This window comes from Canis lupus, chromosome 16, assembly GCF_003254725.2.
Source record: "Canis lupus dingo isolate Sandy chromosome 16, ASM325472v2, whole genome shotgun sequence".
NCBI lineage: Eukaryota > Metazoa > Chordata > Mammalia > Carnivora > Canidae > Canis > Canis lupus.
This window is the reverse complement of record NC_064258.1, coordinates 438,090-454,945: the sequence shown is the minus strand read 5'-3', so window position 1 is coordinate 454,945 and position 16,856 is coordinate 438,090. Positions and strand designations below refer to the sequence as shown.

The 16,856-nt window shown below is 62.9% G+C and overlaps 1 protein-coding gene across 1 annotated transcript in view; it reads right to left on the bottom strand.

Moving 5' to 3' along the window:
• TNS3 (tensin 3) overlaps positions 1-16,856 on the bottom strand; it is a 156,559-nt gene that overhangs the window by 45,828 nt on the left and 93,875 nt on the right. The window contains exon 17 of the mRNA XM_049095289.1: positions 6,477-7,721. Coding sequence (XP_048951246.1) covers positions 6,477-7,721 — 1,245 coding nt within the window. The remainder of the gene's footprint in view (positions 1-6,476; positions 7,722-16,856) is intronic.

Genomic DNA, 16,856 nt, shown 5'->3' with positions numbered 1-16,856 from the left:
TACACAGCCCCGCCGTGATCGGGCCACGCGGACGTTACAGCAGCGGGACTGTGGGAGGTTGCAGCCCCCGGACGGCCAGGCCCCGGTCCACGCCGGACGCAGCTGCCACCAGCCTGCCCTGGAAGGTGTGCTGAGGCCCGGCTCAGGGAAATTCCGGGGTGCCGAGGACAGTCGTCATCTGGGGAACCTGGATGCCCCCGTTGAGCCCCTACAGAAGTGGAGGATCCAGCCCAAGGCACTGGGGTGCCCATAAAGGGCTTCCACGGGGGCTGAATCCACCTGCCCCGGGAGACCAGCACTGTGGTCACCAACCTGCCACTGAGGCAGCAGAGGTGCAAGAGGTCACTTGCTCCGATTACTCGCTTAAAAAACTGGATTTAAAAAAAAAAAAAAAAACAGGGACGCCCGGGTGGCTCAGCACCTGAGCATCTGCCTTTTTAATCAGGTCTCGGGATCGAGTCCTGTGTCAAGGTCCCCGTGGGGAGCCTGCTTCTCCCTCTGCCTGTGTCTCTGCCTTTCTCTGTGTCTTGCCTAAATAAATAAATAACAAATAAAATCTTAAATAAATATATAAATGAATAAATAAAATCTTATTTATAAATAAGAATAAATCAATAAAATCTTAAATAAAATAAATAAAATATTACTTATAAATAAGAAATCAATAAAATCTTAAATAAAATAAATGAAATCTTACTTGTAAATAAGAAATCAATAAAATCTTAAGTAAAATAAATAAAATCTTACTTATAAATAAAAATAAATCAATAAAAACTTAAATAAAATAAATAAGTAAATAAAATCTTACTTATAAATAAGAATAAATCAATAAAACCTTACGTAAATAATAAAATAAATAAATAAATCTTATTTATAAATAAAAATAAATCAATAAAACCTTAAATGAGTAAAATAAAATCTTATTTATAAATAAGAATAAATCAATAAAATCTTAAGTAAATAATAAAATAAACAAAATCTTAGTTATAAATAAGAATAAATCAGTAAAATCTTAAATAAATAATAAAAAAATAAATAAATAAAATCTTATTTATAAATAGGAATAAATAAAATCATAAATAAATAAATACCTTAAAACACAACAACAAAACCCAGAAGCCCCCTGGCAACTCTGCACCCCGCTGTAAATGCACTGAGCGCTGGTTACTTGGAGCCCACTTGCATCTTCCTAGGGCGACTCCGGTTTCTCGAGGGGACTGTCCAGCCTCGTCCATAGATAAAGAGCCGGGGAACCCGCGAGCTGGGGTCGCACCCCTCCTCTGCCCTGCGTCACCACCCTGGTCCCTGGCACGGAGGCGGTGTCCTCGCCCGGTTAAGATCCCAGGTGACTGCTCCGGGCAGCCAAGGGGGCCAACACCTGCCCGGAAGGCCAGGGGGAAACCCACGGCCTCCTGGAGTGTGAACTGTGCCTGCCAAGTGCCCCGAAGCTCTGACCGGAGGGGCCGCGGCGCCAGCTGGGCCTGCACAGCCGGTCCTGGAAGCTGCCTTGGGTTGTCGAAGCGGGAACAACAATGGCCCAAGGCGGCCCAGCTGGGTGAGGCATCGCGATTTCGGCTCAATTGAAACACGCGCGTCTTCTAAAGAGGGTGGCAGAGGCCACAGGGCAGCGTGACGGCGGGAAGCCCACCCCGCCGGCTTCAGGTCCCCGGAGCGGCTCTGGAGCTGCGGGCCTCCCCGGGGGCGCCGGGACCGCCCGCCACCCACACCTGGAGCAGCGGAGGCCTCTCCCCCCCGCTGTCTGCCCACGCGCCCCGGCCCACGGGAATGGCCCGCCGCGGCACACGGAGCGAGCGAGGCAAGCCTGTCTTCCACGTTGCAAAACCGAAAATCCTATTCCCTGGGAAACACCGAAGCGCTTGGTCGGGCAGCGTCTCTCCCAACACGGCACGCCAGGAAGGCAAAGGAGACGGCCGAAGAAGCTCGAAGGCCGCCCTTTCGATATGAGGAATGTCAGCAGCCCTTTTCCTTCGGTTTCCTCCAAATCAGAAGGGACTCAGAGCAAAGATGTGAGAAGCCACCGGTGCCAGAGGCAGGGTCACTACTCAACCCACTGAGACCCCGTCAGCAGAGCCTGGTGCCTGGCCTCAGGTCCATTCTGGCTTATTGCAATTTATTTGCCCCTTAATGATCTGTCCCCATCCCAGGCCTGCTTGGGATCTCGCTGGCCCGCTCCTCACGCACATCATCTTTGAGCGACCGTAGCCATGACAGAGGACGGCGGCCAGAGGTGGCCACCCCCAGAACCACCCTCAGCAGACGGCAGTGCAGGCAGGCCCCACGGGGCCCCCGGTTGGGAGCGATGACGCGTGGCCCTTCTGGCTGGAAGACCAGAGCTGCGACTCCCAGGTCGGTCCCTGCTGGGGACGCCACCACCTCTCCCTGCTAACACCGACTTTTCGGCCCTCTTCCCATGGCTTCCTACAGCTGCCCATCCCTGACGGTTCTTGCGCCCTTGGGGGGGGGGCACGTCTGCGTGGACCAACCAGATCCTAGCACACGTATGGCAGAGCTTTGGGCAGCAAGTCACCCACGCCAGAAGCCAGGAGGGTCGCCAAAGCAGACTTTCCGACACTGGAGGGCGGGGGTGGTCCCTCCACAATTAAAACACTGCCATGTGGCCTGGTAGTTCCACTCAAGAATTGAACACACTCGGACTAGGACGCTCCCAGCAGCACCCCTCGGGACAGCCAAAGCAACACCGTGTCCATCACACGGAGGGATCCACGGTCCGAGCACCCAGCGGATACAAATCAGCCACCACACAGGTGAGAGTGCAAAAGCAGCTGCCCGGTGGAAGGAATCGGGCACAGGAATCAGCCACGGAGGGCCACACGCTGTACAATCCATTAGGTGGAATGCCCAGCACCAGCAGATCCGGGGTTGGAAAGCAGACGAGGCACCCGGGGGCCAGAGCCGGGAGACAGCACCGACCACTAACGGACATGAGCTTGATCGTGATGCACGTTGCACCGGTCGCTGAACTTGGGGCTTTGGAAAATCACCACGGATGCACCGTGTCCAGCACGCGCGGTCTCACAAGCCAAAATGTACCAGGAGCCCCTGTTTCTCCTAAGACCCAGTGGCGGGCTGCTCCGGGCAGAGGAGCTGCAGCCACCCCCTCCGTCACCTCCAGGCTAGGCCTCACCGCCGGGCTCCTGCTCACGCCCCCCTGCCTTGCGCTTGCTCAAGGGTATCAGCAGGTGAAGTCTCCCCCACTTCGGGATGCGAACCAAGAGACCTACCTAAGTGCCAGGCTGTAGGGAGGGGCACACAGCCGGGGTGGCCGACAAGAGCGAGGGAGCACAACACCCCAGACCCCCAACCCCCCTCCACCTCACCCCATTTCATGAGGTGAAAGCTTTCCGACAGGTCACCTCTGGACAGACTCTCTCCTGTCCCGTGGGCAGGGACGGCTCCCTACACTGTCCTGTGATGAGGTTCTTGAATTCAGCAGAGCCACAGGGTCCTTGGAGAGTCATCTACCCTTCCGCCAGGACCACACCCCTCCGCTGATGAACATCACCGTGTGCTGGGACGCAAAGGGGCTTTCTGGCCGGTGGCAGGGTCAAAGTTTAGTGAAACAAGGGCTCAGCCACGGCACGCAGACAGATGGAAGCTCTAGTTACGTGCCACGGTAGGCTGTAGGCGTAAAAATCGTGGGGGACTCAGAGAAACTCACACATGACGCCTGCTACAGCACCAGGACTCAGAGTGGCGGTGCTTACCGCCATGGGTACCAGCATCACTGATACCACTATCACACTAGGGGTCACCATCACCATCACCACCACCATCATCACCACCATCATCATCACCATTATCATCACCATCATCACCATCAGCATCATCACCATCATCACCACCACCACCATGATCATCTCCATCAGCATTACCATCACCACTATTATCATCACCATCATTACCATCATCACCACCACCACTATCATCATCACCACCACCACCATCATCACCATCACTATCACCACCACCACCATCATCATCATCATCATCATCACCACCACCATGATCATCTCCATCAGCATTACCACCGTCACCACCATTATCATCACCATCACCATCAGCATCACCACCATCACCATCACTATGATCACCACCACCACCACTATCATCATCACCATCTGCATCACCATCATTATCACCACCACCATCATCATTACCACTATCAACATCATCACCACCACCACTGCCACTACCATCATCACCATCATCATCATCGTTACCACCACCATCGCCACCATCACCATCATCACCACCATCAGCATCACCACCATCATCATTATCACTATCATCACCACCATAACCATCATCGCCATCACCATCGTCATCACCACCATCATTATCGCTATCACCACCTACATCACCACCATAACCATCACCACCATCATCACCACCATCACCACCACCATCACCATTATTAATATTGTGCTGGCATCAAGCAGACTTTCCCAGGAAATGCTCAGCTTTCACATACACTTTTCCTCTCTGTAAGAAGTAACTAGACCCAGAGCGGCTGAGCCACCACTGTGAGCTGTCAGGACACACAGCACCCCCAGGAAGAGCTCCGGGGAACGCTATTCCCAACTTCCTACCACAATAACTGGGGGTTACTCTTACTACCAGTACACATTCTACAAAGAGTGAGGGATCCTACTCACCTCGGGATGCTGAGGTCCCTGCACCCAAGTTATTTTCTACAGCGAGGATTGCATCTGAGACGCAAGACAGACCAGGTGGGGTCTTGCTGGAAGACACAGCATCTTGGACCTTGCCCACCCCTTTCCTGAGCAAGACTCAAGATGACTCTGGTCAGACACGTTGTCAATGGGGCCAAGCCTCAGACACAGACACACCCCACGTGTGGGGTGACGGCCACCATGCTGGGCATGCCATGGCACCTTTCCGACTTGCCGGCCCTTCCTGCTTGGCCATGTGTGGCCCAGCTCAGCTGAGCAGCCTTGGCCTCCCCATCGCGGCTTGGGATCTGGAACCCCTTCAAGGCACAGGTTTCCTGTATCCCCAAACCCAAGATGTTCCAGGACTCAAAACCAATTGGTTAGCTACCCTACTAGCACTCCCCCTGCACCTGGTGATTTTTTTATTTTCTGTTGTTGGCTAATCTAGCCTTTCCCAAATGAAAAGTACAAATACTGACATTTAAATTTTAAAATCACTTGGGTTCTGGAGTACCTAGGTGGCTCAGTCAGTTAAGCATCCGACCCTTGATTTCGGCCAGGTCATGATGTCAAGGTCCTGAGATCAAGCCCCACACGAGGCTCCATGCTCAGCATGGAGTCCGCCTGAGTCTCCTCTTTCCCTCTCCCTCTGGCCCTCTCCCCCTACAGCTGCTGGCGCTCACACTCTCTCCCTTTTTGCTCTCAAATAAACAAAATCTTTAAGAAAAAAAAAAAAAATCAAATGGCTTCCAGCATTCTCTATACCTGCCAGGGAGGGGAGCTCCCTGCTGCTTCAACTTGACGCCTGAGAGCTACAGACACGAGCCTTCTTCCGATGGGATTTTTATCAAGACACGATGTCCCAGAACAAGAGGCAAAGCCTGCTCGTGGGCTGCTCCGAGCACCCCTCTCCTCCGCCAAGCTCCTTCACACCACACGCGGTACAAGTTTCAAGGCACGCTGCCTCTCCCTGCTCGGTGCTCTCCAAAGCAGGAGCCTCCCTCCGGAGCTGCACACCATGCTCCCCTCCCCCACCCAGCCCCGTCCCAAGGCCAGGAGCCACCCGCTTGGCATCGGCTCATCATGGCTCAGACCGGGACCAGGACAGACCTCCTATCAGAAGCGGGCAGGGTGTTTGGGTGCAGAGCAGGGACCTACTCCTTCTCTACTGTATGTAACGTGTGTGACCTTGGACGGGTCACTTCATCTACTGACGCCCCCAAAAACTCAACCGTAAGACAGAAATCCATCCCTGCAGCCAAGAGGCCTGCGGGAGATGAAAGGGGTCTGGAGAGCACTGCTTGTCCACTACAGCTACCCCGGGCTTCCCAGGCCCCAAGGCGGGGCAGGAAGGCCCTGCCCTGGTCCCCGCACCAGACACCCCAAGGACGAGTGCCCTGCAGACCCGGCCTCCTGAGTCAGCGCGGCCCCTCCGCTGCGAGGGAGCATGGCCTCTGTGCTCAGGCCCCGCCAGGCCGATTCCCTCGTCCCTGACTCTCGGGAACCCACCCCTGCCCCCACGCTTACCCGCTGGAGTCTTCCACCCTCCGGGCCTGCTGCACTACCATCCGGAGCAGCCCCCACTCCCTGCGACGCCAGGCAGGTGTGCAGCTGCCGACCTGTCCCCACAAGGCGGGCCCAGGGACCCCCTATGCTCTCTGCTGCCCTGTCCCAGGCCCAGGGAGGAGCCTGGCGCTGCCCTGCAAGGCCCCGTCCTGTAAGACAGGCATGGGAGGCGTGCACCCGTGGAACTCCACTCACCTGGCCGCACAGAGCCTCTGCTAGGGGCCTCGCCCACGTCCTGCAGGCTGCCCGCCCGCAGCCCGCCTCCCACGCTGTCAGGAGGCACGGGGCCGTTGGCCTGGCCGCCCGGCATGTTCATGTGGGTGGGGATGGGCTCAAAAGTCGGGTCCAGCTCCAAGATGAGCCTGTTCAGCTGTTCGATGGACTGATCGATGTCCAGGGTGGGCGAGCCTGGCGCCAGGTCTGCGCTGGGCTCCGGTCCGGTCCCGTTCACGACTCTGTCTGGAAACCTGGGCTTGAGCACTTTGCCGGGAGGGGGCCGCTGTGCATCGGGGAGATGGGGCGTGGGGCCCACACCCCTCTGGAGGGCCACTCTGCTGCCGCTGCCCCGGGTGGGGGTGACGGGAACCCTGGACTGGGCCTGGCCCAGGCTGGACCTGTCCTCCGGGCTGCGGCCTACGAGCCTGGCCTCCCCATCGGGAGTGAAGCCGTACTGGTGGGCAGCTACCATCTGCTGCTGGCGCACCCAGGTCTGCGTGGAGTAGCCGCTCTGCATGTAGGCCTGCGTCTGCGCAGACACGGAGGGTCTCCGGAGCACGGGCTGCGGCTGCTTGGCCTCCCGGGTTGCGAAAGCCTGCTCCCGCTCGTACACAGGGTCCACGCCTAGGCTCAGGTCTGGGGCAAGGCTGCCGTGCGCATCATCTCCGGGGCTGCTGCCAAAGCCGTCCGACAGGAGGGAGTGCTGGCTGCTCTGGTGGCCAGCGAAGGGGCCCAGGTGGGCCGACTGGTGTCCCTCTGAGGAGGACAGGGTCCCGATGCTGTCCACGCTGTGCAGGTCGTGGCCCGGCATCTCGTCGTCCAGGATGTCCGTCTCCCGGTCCTTGAGCAAGGCGTCCCCGTTCACGTGGACCTGGGCGGGCACGACATGGCGTGTGCCGCTGTACTTGCCGGGGGCATCGGTCATGTCCTGGAGGGGACTCCCGGGGTCGTCCAGGCCAAAGCCGCTGAGCAGCTGGTCCAGCTCTGCCTTCTCCTGGGGGCTCAGGCCCCGTCTGGGCCCCGCAGCCGGTTGCTCCTCCGTTCTGTCCGTCCTGACCGAGGCGCTGGAGTGGCCCGAGTCACTGCTGACCGACAGGGTGTGGTCGCCGTGGTCCGGGCTGCTGGCGGTGGGGCCGGGCCCACTGGGGACGCCGGGGTCCGAGGCGCTCTTCTTCCTCACCTTGGCATAGAGGCTGCCATCCACGGGGCCCTGCGTGTGCGACACTGGGGCAGACAACGGGAGACGGGTCAGTCCGGGCAGGGAAAGGGGACTCCGGGCCCCCAGGACGCGAGCGCGGTGCACCTGCCCGGGCACCTGCTGGGGCACCTGCCGGGACACCTGCCGGGACACAGGGTCAAGTCACCGCGCCCGGGGGCACGCGCTCCTCCAGGCCCCCAGGGGCCTGCACACCGCGGCAGCGCCCACCAGAAAGCGATTGGAACAGCCCAACAGCTTCCGGCCGGGCCCTTTCTACCTTTTTGTGCAAAGAGACCCAAGACTTAGAGAATCTTCTGGAGTCTTTGCATTGGGGGTCATCGTGCCCCGAGGCCTCAAAGTGAACTTCGTGGCGGGAGGGGGTGGGGGGCGCCCGGGGCTCAGCGGGTGAGCCTCCGCCTGCAGCCCAGGCCGCGACCCCGACCCCGACCCCCACCGCGGGGATCCGGTCCCGCACCGGGCCCCCCGCAGGGAGCCTGCTCCTCCCTCCCCCTGAGTCCCTGCTGCTCTCTGTGTCTCTCACGGATGAAAACAGAAAATCTTAAGAAAAAAAAGCTCGGCCAGTGGCCTGGACGCAGAGCAGCTAAGCTCCTAAACCCCGGGACGGAGAAGCGGAGAAGCGGACGGTGGGGCGGGCGGTGCACGGGCCGGCGGGGGCGGGGCGCGGAGATCGGCGCGCGGGGGCGGGGGCGGGGCTATGGCGGGGCCGGGGCGGGGGCGGGGCCGGGGCGGGGGCGGGGGCGGGGCCGGGGCGGGGCTGGGGGCGGAGCACGCTGCGCGGGAGGCGGGGCTGGGGCGGGGTCGCGCTTGGCCCGGGCTGGGCCGAGGGGCGGGTTTGCACGGGGCTGGGGGTGCGGGCGGGGTCGCTCGGGGCTGCGGTGCTGCAAGGGGTGCAGGGGCCGGACGCGGGACACTGGAGATGCAGCAGGGCACCGACTGTCACAGGGCTATCCCCGGAGCGGGAGAGGGGCAGAAACCCGTGTCCGGGCTTCCCGCGGGCGCAGCGTTCTCCCCGAGAAGGTCCCACTGAGGCCACCACGGGCCCCAGGGCGCTAGGAGGAGGACGGCGGGGAAATACGGCGGGAAACACTGTGGGGGTGGCCGCTCGGCTGCTGCTCCCAGTGAGCACCCGGGCCTCCACCTGCTGGGGGGGTGGCCCCTCGGCTGCTGCTCCCAGTGAGCACCCGGGCCTCCACCTGCTGGGGGGGTGGCCCCTCGGCTGCTGCTCCCAGTGAGCACCCGGGCCTCCACCTGCTGGGGGGGTGGCCCCTCGGCTGCTGCTCCCAGTGAGCACCCGGGCCTCCACCTGCTGGGGGGGGGCCCTCTGCTGCTGCTCCCAGTGAGCACCCGGGCCTCCACCTGCTGGGGGGGGGCCCTCTGCTGCTGCTCCCAGTGAGCACCCGGGCCTCCACCTGCTGGGGGGGTGGCCCCTCGGCTGCTGCTCCCAGTGAGCACCCGGGCCTCCACCTGCTGGGGGGGTGGCCCCTCGGCTGCTGCTCCCAGTGAGCACCCGGGCCTCCACCTGCTGGGGGGGTGGCCCCTCGGCTGCTGCTCCCAGTGAGCACCCGGGCCTCCACCTGCTGGGGGGGTGGCCCCTCGGCTGCTGCTCCCAGTGAGCACCCGGGCCTCCACCTGCTGGGGGGGTGGCCCCTCGGCTGCTGCTCCCAGTGAGCACCCGGGCCTCCACCTGCTGGGGGGGTGGCCCCTCGGCTGCTGCTCCCAGTGAGCACCCGGGCCTCCACCTGCTGGGGGGGTGGCCCCTCGGCTGCTGCTCCCAGTGAGCACCCGGGCCTCCACCTGCTGGGGGGGTGGCCCCTCGGCTGCTGCTCCCAGTGAGCACCCGGGCCTCCACCTGCTGGGGGGGTGGCCCCTCGGCTGCTGCTCCCAGTGAGCACCCGGGCCTCCACCTGCTGGGGGGGGGCCCTCTGCTGCTGCTCCCAGTGAGCACCCGGGCCTCCACCTGCTGGGGGGGGGCCCTCTGCTGCTGCTCCCAGTGAGCACCCGGGCCTCCACCTGCTGGGGGGGTGGCCCCTCGGCTGCTGCTCCCAGTGAGCACCCGGGCCTCCACCTGCTGGGGGGGTGGCCCCTCGGCTGCTGCTCCCAGTGAGCACCCGGGCCTCCACCTGCTGGGGGGGTGGCCCCTCGGCTGCTGCTCCCAGTGAGCACCCGGGCCTCCACCTGCTGGGGGGGTGGCCCCTCGGCTGCTGCTCCCAGTGAGCACCCGGGCCTCCACCTGCTGGGGGGGTGGCCCCTCGGCTGCTGCTCCCAGTGAGCACCCGGGCCTCCACCTGCTGGGGGGGTGGCCCCTCGGCTGCTGCTCCCAGTGAGCACCCGGGCCTCCACCTGCTGGGGGGGTGGCCCCTCGGCTGCTGCTCCCAGTGAGCACCCGGGCCTCCACCTGCTGGGGGGGTGGCCCCTCGGCTGCTGCTCCCAGTGAGCACCCGGGCCTCCACCTGCTGGGGGGGGGCCCTCTGCTGCTGCTCCCAGTGAGCACCCGGGCCTCCACCTGCTGGGGGGGGGCCCTCTGCTGCTGCTCCCAGTGAGCACCCGGGCCTCCACCTGCTGGGGGGGTGGCCCCTCGGCTGCTGCTCCCAGTGAGCACCCGGGCCTCCACCTGCTGGGGGGGTGGCCCCTCGGCTGCTGCTCCCAGTGAGCACCCGGGCCTCCACCTGCTGGGGGGGGGGCCCTCTGCTGCTGCTCCCAGTGAGCACCCGGGCCTCCACCTGCTGGGGGGGGGGGCCTCTGCTGCTGCTCCCAGTGAGCACCCGGGCCTCCACCTCCACCTGCTGCGGGGGGGGGGGGGGGGCTGAGAAGGGAGGGCCTGGGTCGCAGGAAGCGCTTTCCTGGTGACATGGCAGGCAGAGTGCCCCACGGGTGGCCCAGGGCCATGCCTGCCCCTTGGGCCCCTGGGAGCCACCTTCCAGTGGCCACAGGGCCCTGAACTCACCCTGACCTCGGGCTCCTGGCCCAGTGAGGTCGGCGCACTGGCACAGTCGGCGGCTCCCCACAGTTCTGGAAATGCTGGGTCGAGGTCACACGACCCAGACCTGTAGGGTCCAGGGGTCTTTTCTGGACCGCATGGGTGACCCCAGGCTAATTTCAGACGTGTCCAAGAGAAGCAGGACAAAGGCCATGGGGGACGGCGCTCGCCGGGGTATCATGTGCAACCGCATGGCCGACGCCTAGAGCAGAGCCGACTTGGGGGACGTGAAATACTGTAAGTACACCAGGTGTGTTCGCAGCAGACAACTGGTGGTGAGAGCGCCAGGGCAGGTGCTGCCCTCGGGCGGGGCCACCAGGGCGGCGGGCCAGGTGCCACTGCAGAGAGCAGGCCCGGCACGCTCTCCTTATCACAGCGCAGCCTGCGTAGCGGACAAACCTGTTCCTTCCTCAAACGTAAAGAGCTGAACCGGGCCAAGGTCAGTCACCTACTGGGAGGTGGAGGCAGGACCAGAAGCCAGGCCTGCTGGACCCCGGGTGGCAGTGCCAAGGCTGCTCTCGGCGAGCTGTGCCAGAGGACCCTGGAGAGACCCCGAATGCCAGGGTTCAGAGAGGAAGAAACATGCATTCAACATGGCATCCGGGGGGACCCCGGTGCCAGGACGCTTCTGCCTCCCTGAGCCCCACCAAGCACGCGCCTTCCCTCCGGAGGCAGCCCTCGTCCTGTGCAAATCACAGACGCCACCACACTGGTGACCAGGGGTCGGAGCAACCCAGGCCAGCAGGCGTCTGGCCGGAGCACCTGCTAGGGAACCACACAGCCGGGCGGGCACCTGCGAATTCTAGAAGCCCCTCTCGTGCCGCCAGAGCCGTGCATCCATGGCTTGCACCATGGATGCAAGGAGATCCAAGAAGGATCTCCTTCTCCTTAAATCTCAGTTACACGCATGCCCAGCTTTGCACGGCAGCAGTACCGTAGCCAACGAGGCTTATCCGAGCCGCAGTTACTGTGAATTGGAAACTTCTCAACTAAACGCATGCCCGCAATGACTTTTAAAAAAAAAAAAAAAGGAAGCTAGGAACGAGCGGTACGAAAGTTCTAACTTAAAATGGGACACTGGGCGGATGTGCCCATGAACCATCCTGCGTTAGAGCCCCTCGGCCGGCCCCAGGCTAGGAACAGTCCACGAGCAACGTCTGTGTGATGCGGTCAAGGACAGGAGGTCCCCTTGCCTGGGGGATCACGGGCAGCCGCATGGAGTCTTTATTAGCAGGAGCCCTCTCGGGGTAGTAGCGACTGTGTTCACCCGCATGGGTACCACGGAGCCAACGCTGGCTCTGCACGAGGCCCGGCACTCGGGACGCGGCTCCTTGGCACCCCCCGGGGAGGCGGGTGGCGCAGGGGCCTTCCCCCTTTAGTTCAGACTAGGGTCACACACATGCCACCTCACGTCTGGCCTGACCTTCGCGGGACACATGTCTCATCTCCAGGAAAGGGCCAGAATCCAGGGCAGTGAGGCCCCGAGACCGGGCCGCCCAAGCCTGGGGATCACTTGCAGGAGCTCGGATCTTCCCCAAGGCAGGGGCCGTGCCCACAGATGCACCAGCTTGGGATCCTGGGGTGGGGGGTCAGGCACGGGGTGAGGGAAGGGGGAGGAGCCTCTGGCCCCCTCAGTTTCCACCCTGCGCTCTGGCAAGGGCTTCCGCTGCTTCTCCAGGAAGGAGCTGGGCTGGATTTTCAGTGGGAGGAACGGGACGCCCGGGTCCCCCTACAGCCTTGCGATGGGATTCCCACTCCGCCTTTAGGCCCTGTGTGTGTGCAGCTCACACTGAGGCCCTCTCAGCCCCCTGCTCCTCACTGGGGAAGCGGTGATCGTCCCATCTTCTAGCGTGGTTACACACTAGCACAGGCGGCCAGGAGGCCACGATCACTGGGAAGAGCGGTGTCCCCGGTGGACGGGTGGATGGAGCCCAGCTCTCCCTCTGGGCCTCATTTCCTGTCTGCCCCGTGCTGCTCCCGGACCACAGCAGGCACCCAGCTGTCCCTGCCCCAGGGCCTTTGCACGTGCTGTTCTTTGCCTCTGGGCTTAGAAGCCCTGCCCTGAACCCAGGCCCCTGTGGGGTGGGTGTAGGGGCAAGGATGGAGAATTCTGGAAGGTGCGGCCGGGGGCTTCCTCTGCCCTATTTTTGTTTCCTTTGCCCTATTTTTGTTTCCTTTGCTCTATTTTTGTTTTGACTTTGTGTTTCCAGCTCAAAGGACTTTGGCCAGATCCTTGTTCTGCCTGCAAAGACCCTGATCCCAGAAGGGGGTGACGGGGACCCGGGAACACGGGATGAGGGCCTCCACTGGCCCAGCCCCAGCCAGGCGCCACCCTGCCCAAGCCAGTCCCTCTGCAGGTCACCCCTCCCTCCTCGCCGCCTCCACCCCTCCAGCCAGAACCCAGGGCTCCTTTCACAAGGAGGCCAGGGAGTAGCCTGGTAATGATTTCCCCGCAGCCCGGGCTGAGTTAAAAATCAAACAAACATAAATAGGGCTCTGATTAGGGCCGCATGACACAGCAGGGCGGCTTATCGTGTGGAAAAGAACCAGAAGCAGGAAAACACAGAACGAGCCTCCCAGCCTCACGGGGCAGCGCCCGGCCGCCCTGCCGCCCCCACCCACCCGGGGCCGGGGAGGGAGGCCTTCCCACAAGGACAAGGACGGAGAAAAGGTGAGAAAATGGGAAAGACCAAAATACGAACAGAGAAAAGAAAACATCCCTTGTCCCGTCCTGGCTGACGGCAGGTGAAGCGACACCCCACCTGTGCTCATGCCGGCTGCATCCCCGCCGCACACCCTCCCCAGCTCCAACCACTGACCCCGAAAGGACGCAGAACTGACACGGACTGTGTCCAGCTGTTGGTCTTCAAAAGTCGCTTGCAAACACGGAGCAAACCCGATGCCATCAGCAACTTCGTCCAGGAAAGGAATTCGCCTGGATGTCTCCTGTGCCGCCTGCCCCCACACTGGACTCCCCCCTCGGGGACCTCCCTCGCCCCCAACGCAGCTCCCGGGCTGCAGAGTCCTGCATTCCGTGGCTGCGGGGTTGGCCGTGTCACATCCCCTTGCTCGGCTGCAGAGGGGGACCGCCCGCCCCGGGCCCATCTTCTAGAACCTTCCTTCCTCCTCCTAGATCTCACGATGAGGTCAGACCAGTCCTCTCCTAGGATACTTGTCCTTGCGGCCCCTCCGTTGCCCCCCTTGGGTCACGGGGCCTGTTTGCCCTCTTCCATCGGAGCAATTTAGGGTACGAGCACGCCTCCACTCCCTTCCTGGCGCCCTGGCACCAGCCACCACCAGGCCTCGAACGCCGATTAAGCAGCCTGGTACCCTTGGGCGCGCATTCACCTCCCTGGTCTCACCTTCCTCGTCTGTGTAGGACTGAGCTGCAAAGGGGAGTCCGAGGAGACCGCCCAGAGATCAGGGATGGGGGCCGTCCCGCGAGCCACCCCGAGGGCATCGCCGGCCCTGCAGGCCCCCCTCCTGTCCTGCTGCGGGTTCCAGAAGCCACTACAAATCGCGTCTTCTGGGCCCAGAGCCCGGGGAGCAAGAGGGAGCCTGACAAAGGAGGGTGCGGGACTCAGCTCCGCCGGCCTCACCCGTCGGGGATTTGGTGGAAGGAGGGATTCTCAACAGGTTTTAGAATAATTCCTCCAAAAGTCTAGTCGTTGTGCGAGCCAGCGTCGGGTGTCCCCCATGTCCCACGCAGAGCCCTGCGCCCGCCGCCCGCTTCGGGGGAGTCCCCCGGGCCCTCCTGTCGTGCAGACGGCGTGCCCGGGTCCCCCCTTGGGGCCCAGAGCAGGACCCGGGGGGAGCGGGCAGGGGGCCCCGCGTCCTCTGGCCTGGAGGGGAGATGTGGGTGGTCTCGGAGGGTCCCCGGGATGTCCACCCTCCACCCCTGGGGCTGAGGCTCCCACGGCCCGCTCTCCACCATGGACACAGCTGCTGGCCAGCATGGTTTCCTTCCCGGGCGTGCGGCCGGGGGGTCACTAGCGGAGGCCCGTCATCACGTGAGCCCAAGGCCACCCTCTCCCTCTATCTTGGTTTCTGTTTTACGGAAAGCCGAAGCAGCTGGGCACCCCGGGCACAGAAGGTACCCCGGCTTCCCTCCTGGGGCTCAGACCCCCAAGAGCCGCAGGTGAGGGTGCCTCGGCCGCTCTACTGACTCCTCCCGGAGTCCTGCCTCCCGGGAGCACAACCTGGCTCCCCTGTGCCTCCTCCCACGGGCTGGGGAGCCTTGCAGAGCCCCACACATGCACACGCACGTGCAACCGGGGGCACACACTGCCTGTTTACCTTCCTTCCAAGCGGCCCCACAGTGTGTCCGGGGTGGGGGTCCACCGTCTCATGGAGAAAGGCCTCCACCCAGAATGCGCCCGCGGGCGGAGGGGAGCCTCCCCGGCCTCCCGCCCTTCCTCTGGGGCTGGGCCAGCACCTTCTAGGTGAAGCCGGGAGAAGCTGGGAGCTCCACTCCACCTACCGCTCAATGTAAACACGAGGGCGGGGCTTCATGCATCAGGTTTCCTGCAACCGGAGCCCTGGAGGCTGAGGAGGCGGAGCAGAGGCTTCCAGGGCCGGAGCTCAGCCCACCTGAGTTCCCAGGAGGCCTCCAGCCCCAGCCAAGGACCAGCCTGCCTGCGTCCCAGAGCCGGTGGCCAGCATGCGTCCACCGGGGCCCTTCCTCCCCATGGCCCTTCCTCCCTTTCAAGCTCCCGTATACTTCTGTCCTCATCACGCAGGCCGGGCCTCCTGGTCTCCCTGCACCCCTCCCTGTCCACACCGTCCACGCCCTCCCCGACATCCACACCTTTCGGGCCTCAGCACCTGCTCGGCGAGGCCCCGCGCCTCTACTCTGCCAGCGAGGGACGTGCCTGGGCGCACCTGCTCAGCACCCAGGCACCCTCGGGTTAGCAGGCACCCGCTCACCCACTTGCCGCCGAGGGCCGCTGTCACCGCGGTAAGCGAGGCGACTAAGCGAGCTCCTCGCAGCAGCATCTCCCTGCAGGAGCTCACGGGGAAAGGGAAGGAACCAGAGCTGGACGCTGCCCGGAGCGTCCGGGGCTGCGGCCGGTGTGAGCGAAGACCTGCCGTCCCCCAGACGGCGCATCTCAGGGCTGACGCCCGCGTGAGGAAGAGGCCTGGGGCGCCCCTCTCCTCCACCGAGGGACGCAGGCTGCACACCGACCCCGGGCCCGGAAGCCAGGATTTCTCCGTGCCACTCGCTGTCCCCATGCGTGTGCTCCAGGGTGGGTGTCTTCACGGGTCACCAACGAGCCGCCACGGGCCTTCGAGGACACGTGGCGACCACACGGGCCCAGGTCTCGGCCACCGAGCACGCGGCCACCATGCACTCCCGCCGGCGGGCTCCTTTACACCAGCCCCGCCTGCACCCTCTGCTGCCTGACGCCGCCTCCTGTCTCGAACACACGCACCTGCCAGCCTACCACGGACATACCAGGCGTCCCCAACAAGAAGGGCCCCCTTGGCTGCCCGGAAGCAGTGGCCATGGCGACCACCCCACGGCTTGGCTCCGAGGGACGCGCGTCCCCCGCCCAGGGAGCAGGAACACGGTGGCAGCCTCCCTCACCGCCCTGGATGGACACACCTGCCTGTGTGCACTGAGCCCCTGCGGTCACCGGGAGCTTGCACAGCTGACAGAGGGTCACACGCTGCCTCGGAAGTGACCCCGATTCCAAGAAGTGTCCGGATGCTTTGCAAACTGCACACTCTGGGCTGGATCTGCTGAGGAAAACTCCAGGAAGGGAGAGCGTCTCACGCTCCTGCCTCCCGCCATCCGCGCCGCCCCTGACAACAGCCTCCAGGGCAACGACGGGAAAGCACGGCCATGCCCCCATCCTTGGACCTGCCCCTGGGGATAAAAGCCCCCAGTTTACACGCAGTTGTGCGTGTAAAGGTCTTGTTTGTTGGCATTTAACTGCACGCCACCCCAAAACAACTGTGCGCGGCCAGTGGCTTCCGACGTTACCAGCCGAGCTCATCTCCAAGCAGGACGTGATGCACAACCTCAACGTGCCAGGCCCAGGAGGCAGGCAGTGGGCGGGGGCCTGCTGAGGACAAGGCCCGTCCCGGGGACACCCCCACTCCCTGCCTCACCAGCACCACTGCCAAGGGGACTGAGGCCTGGCCGGAGCCGGTCACCTGG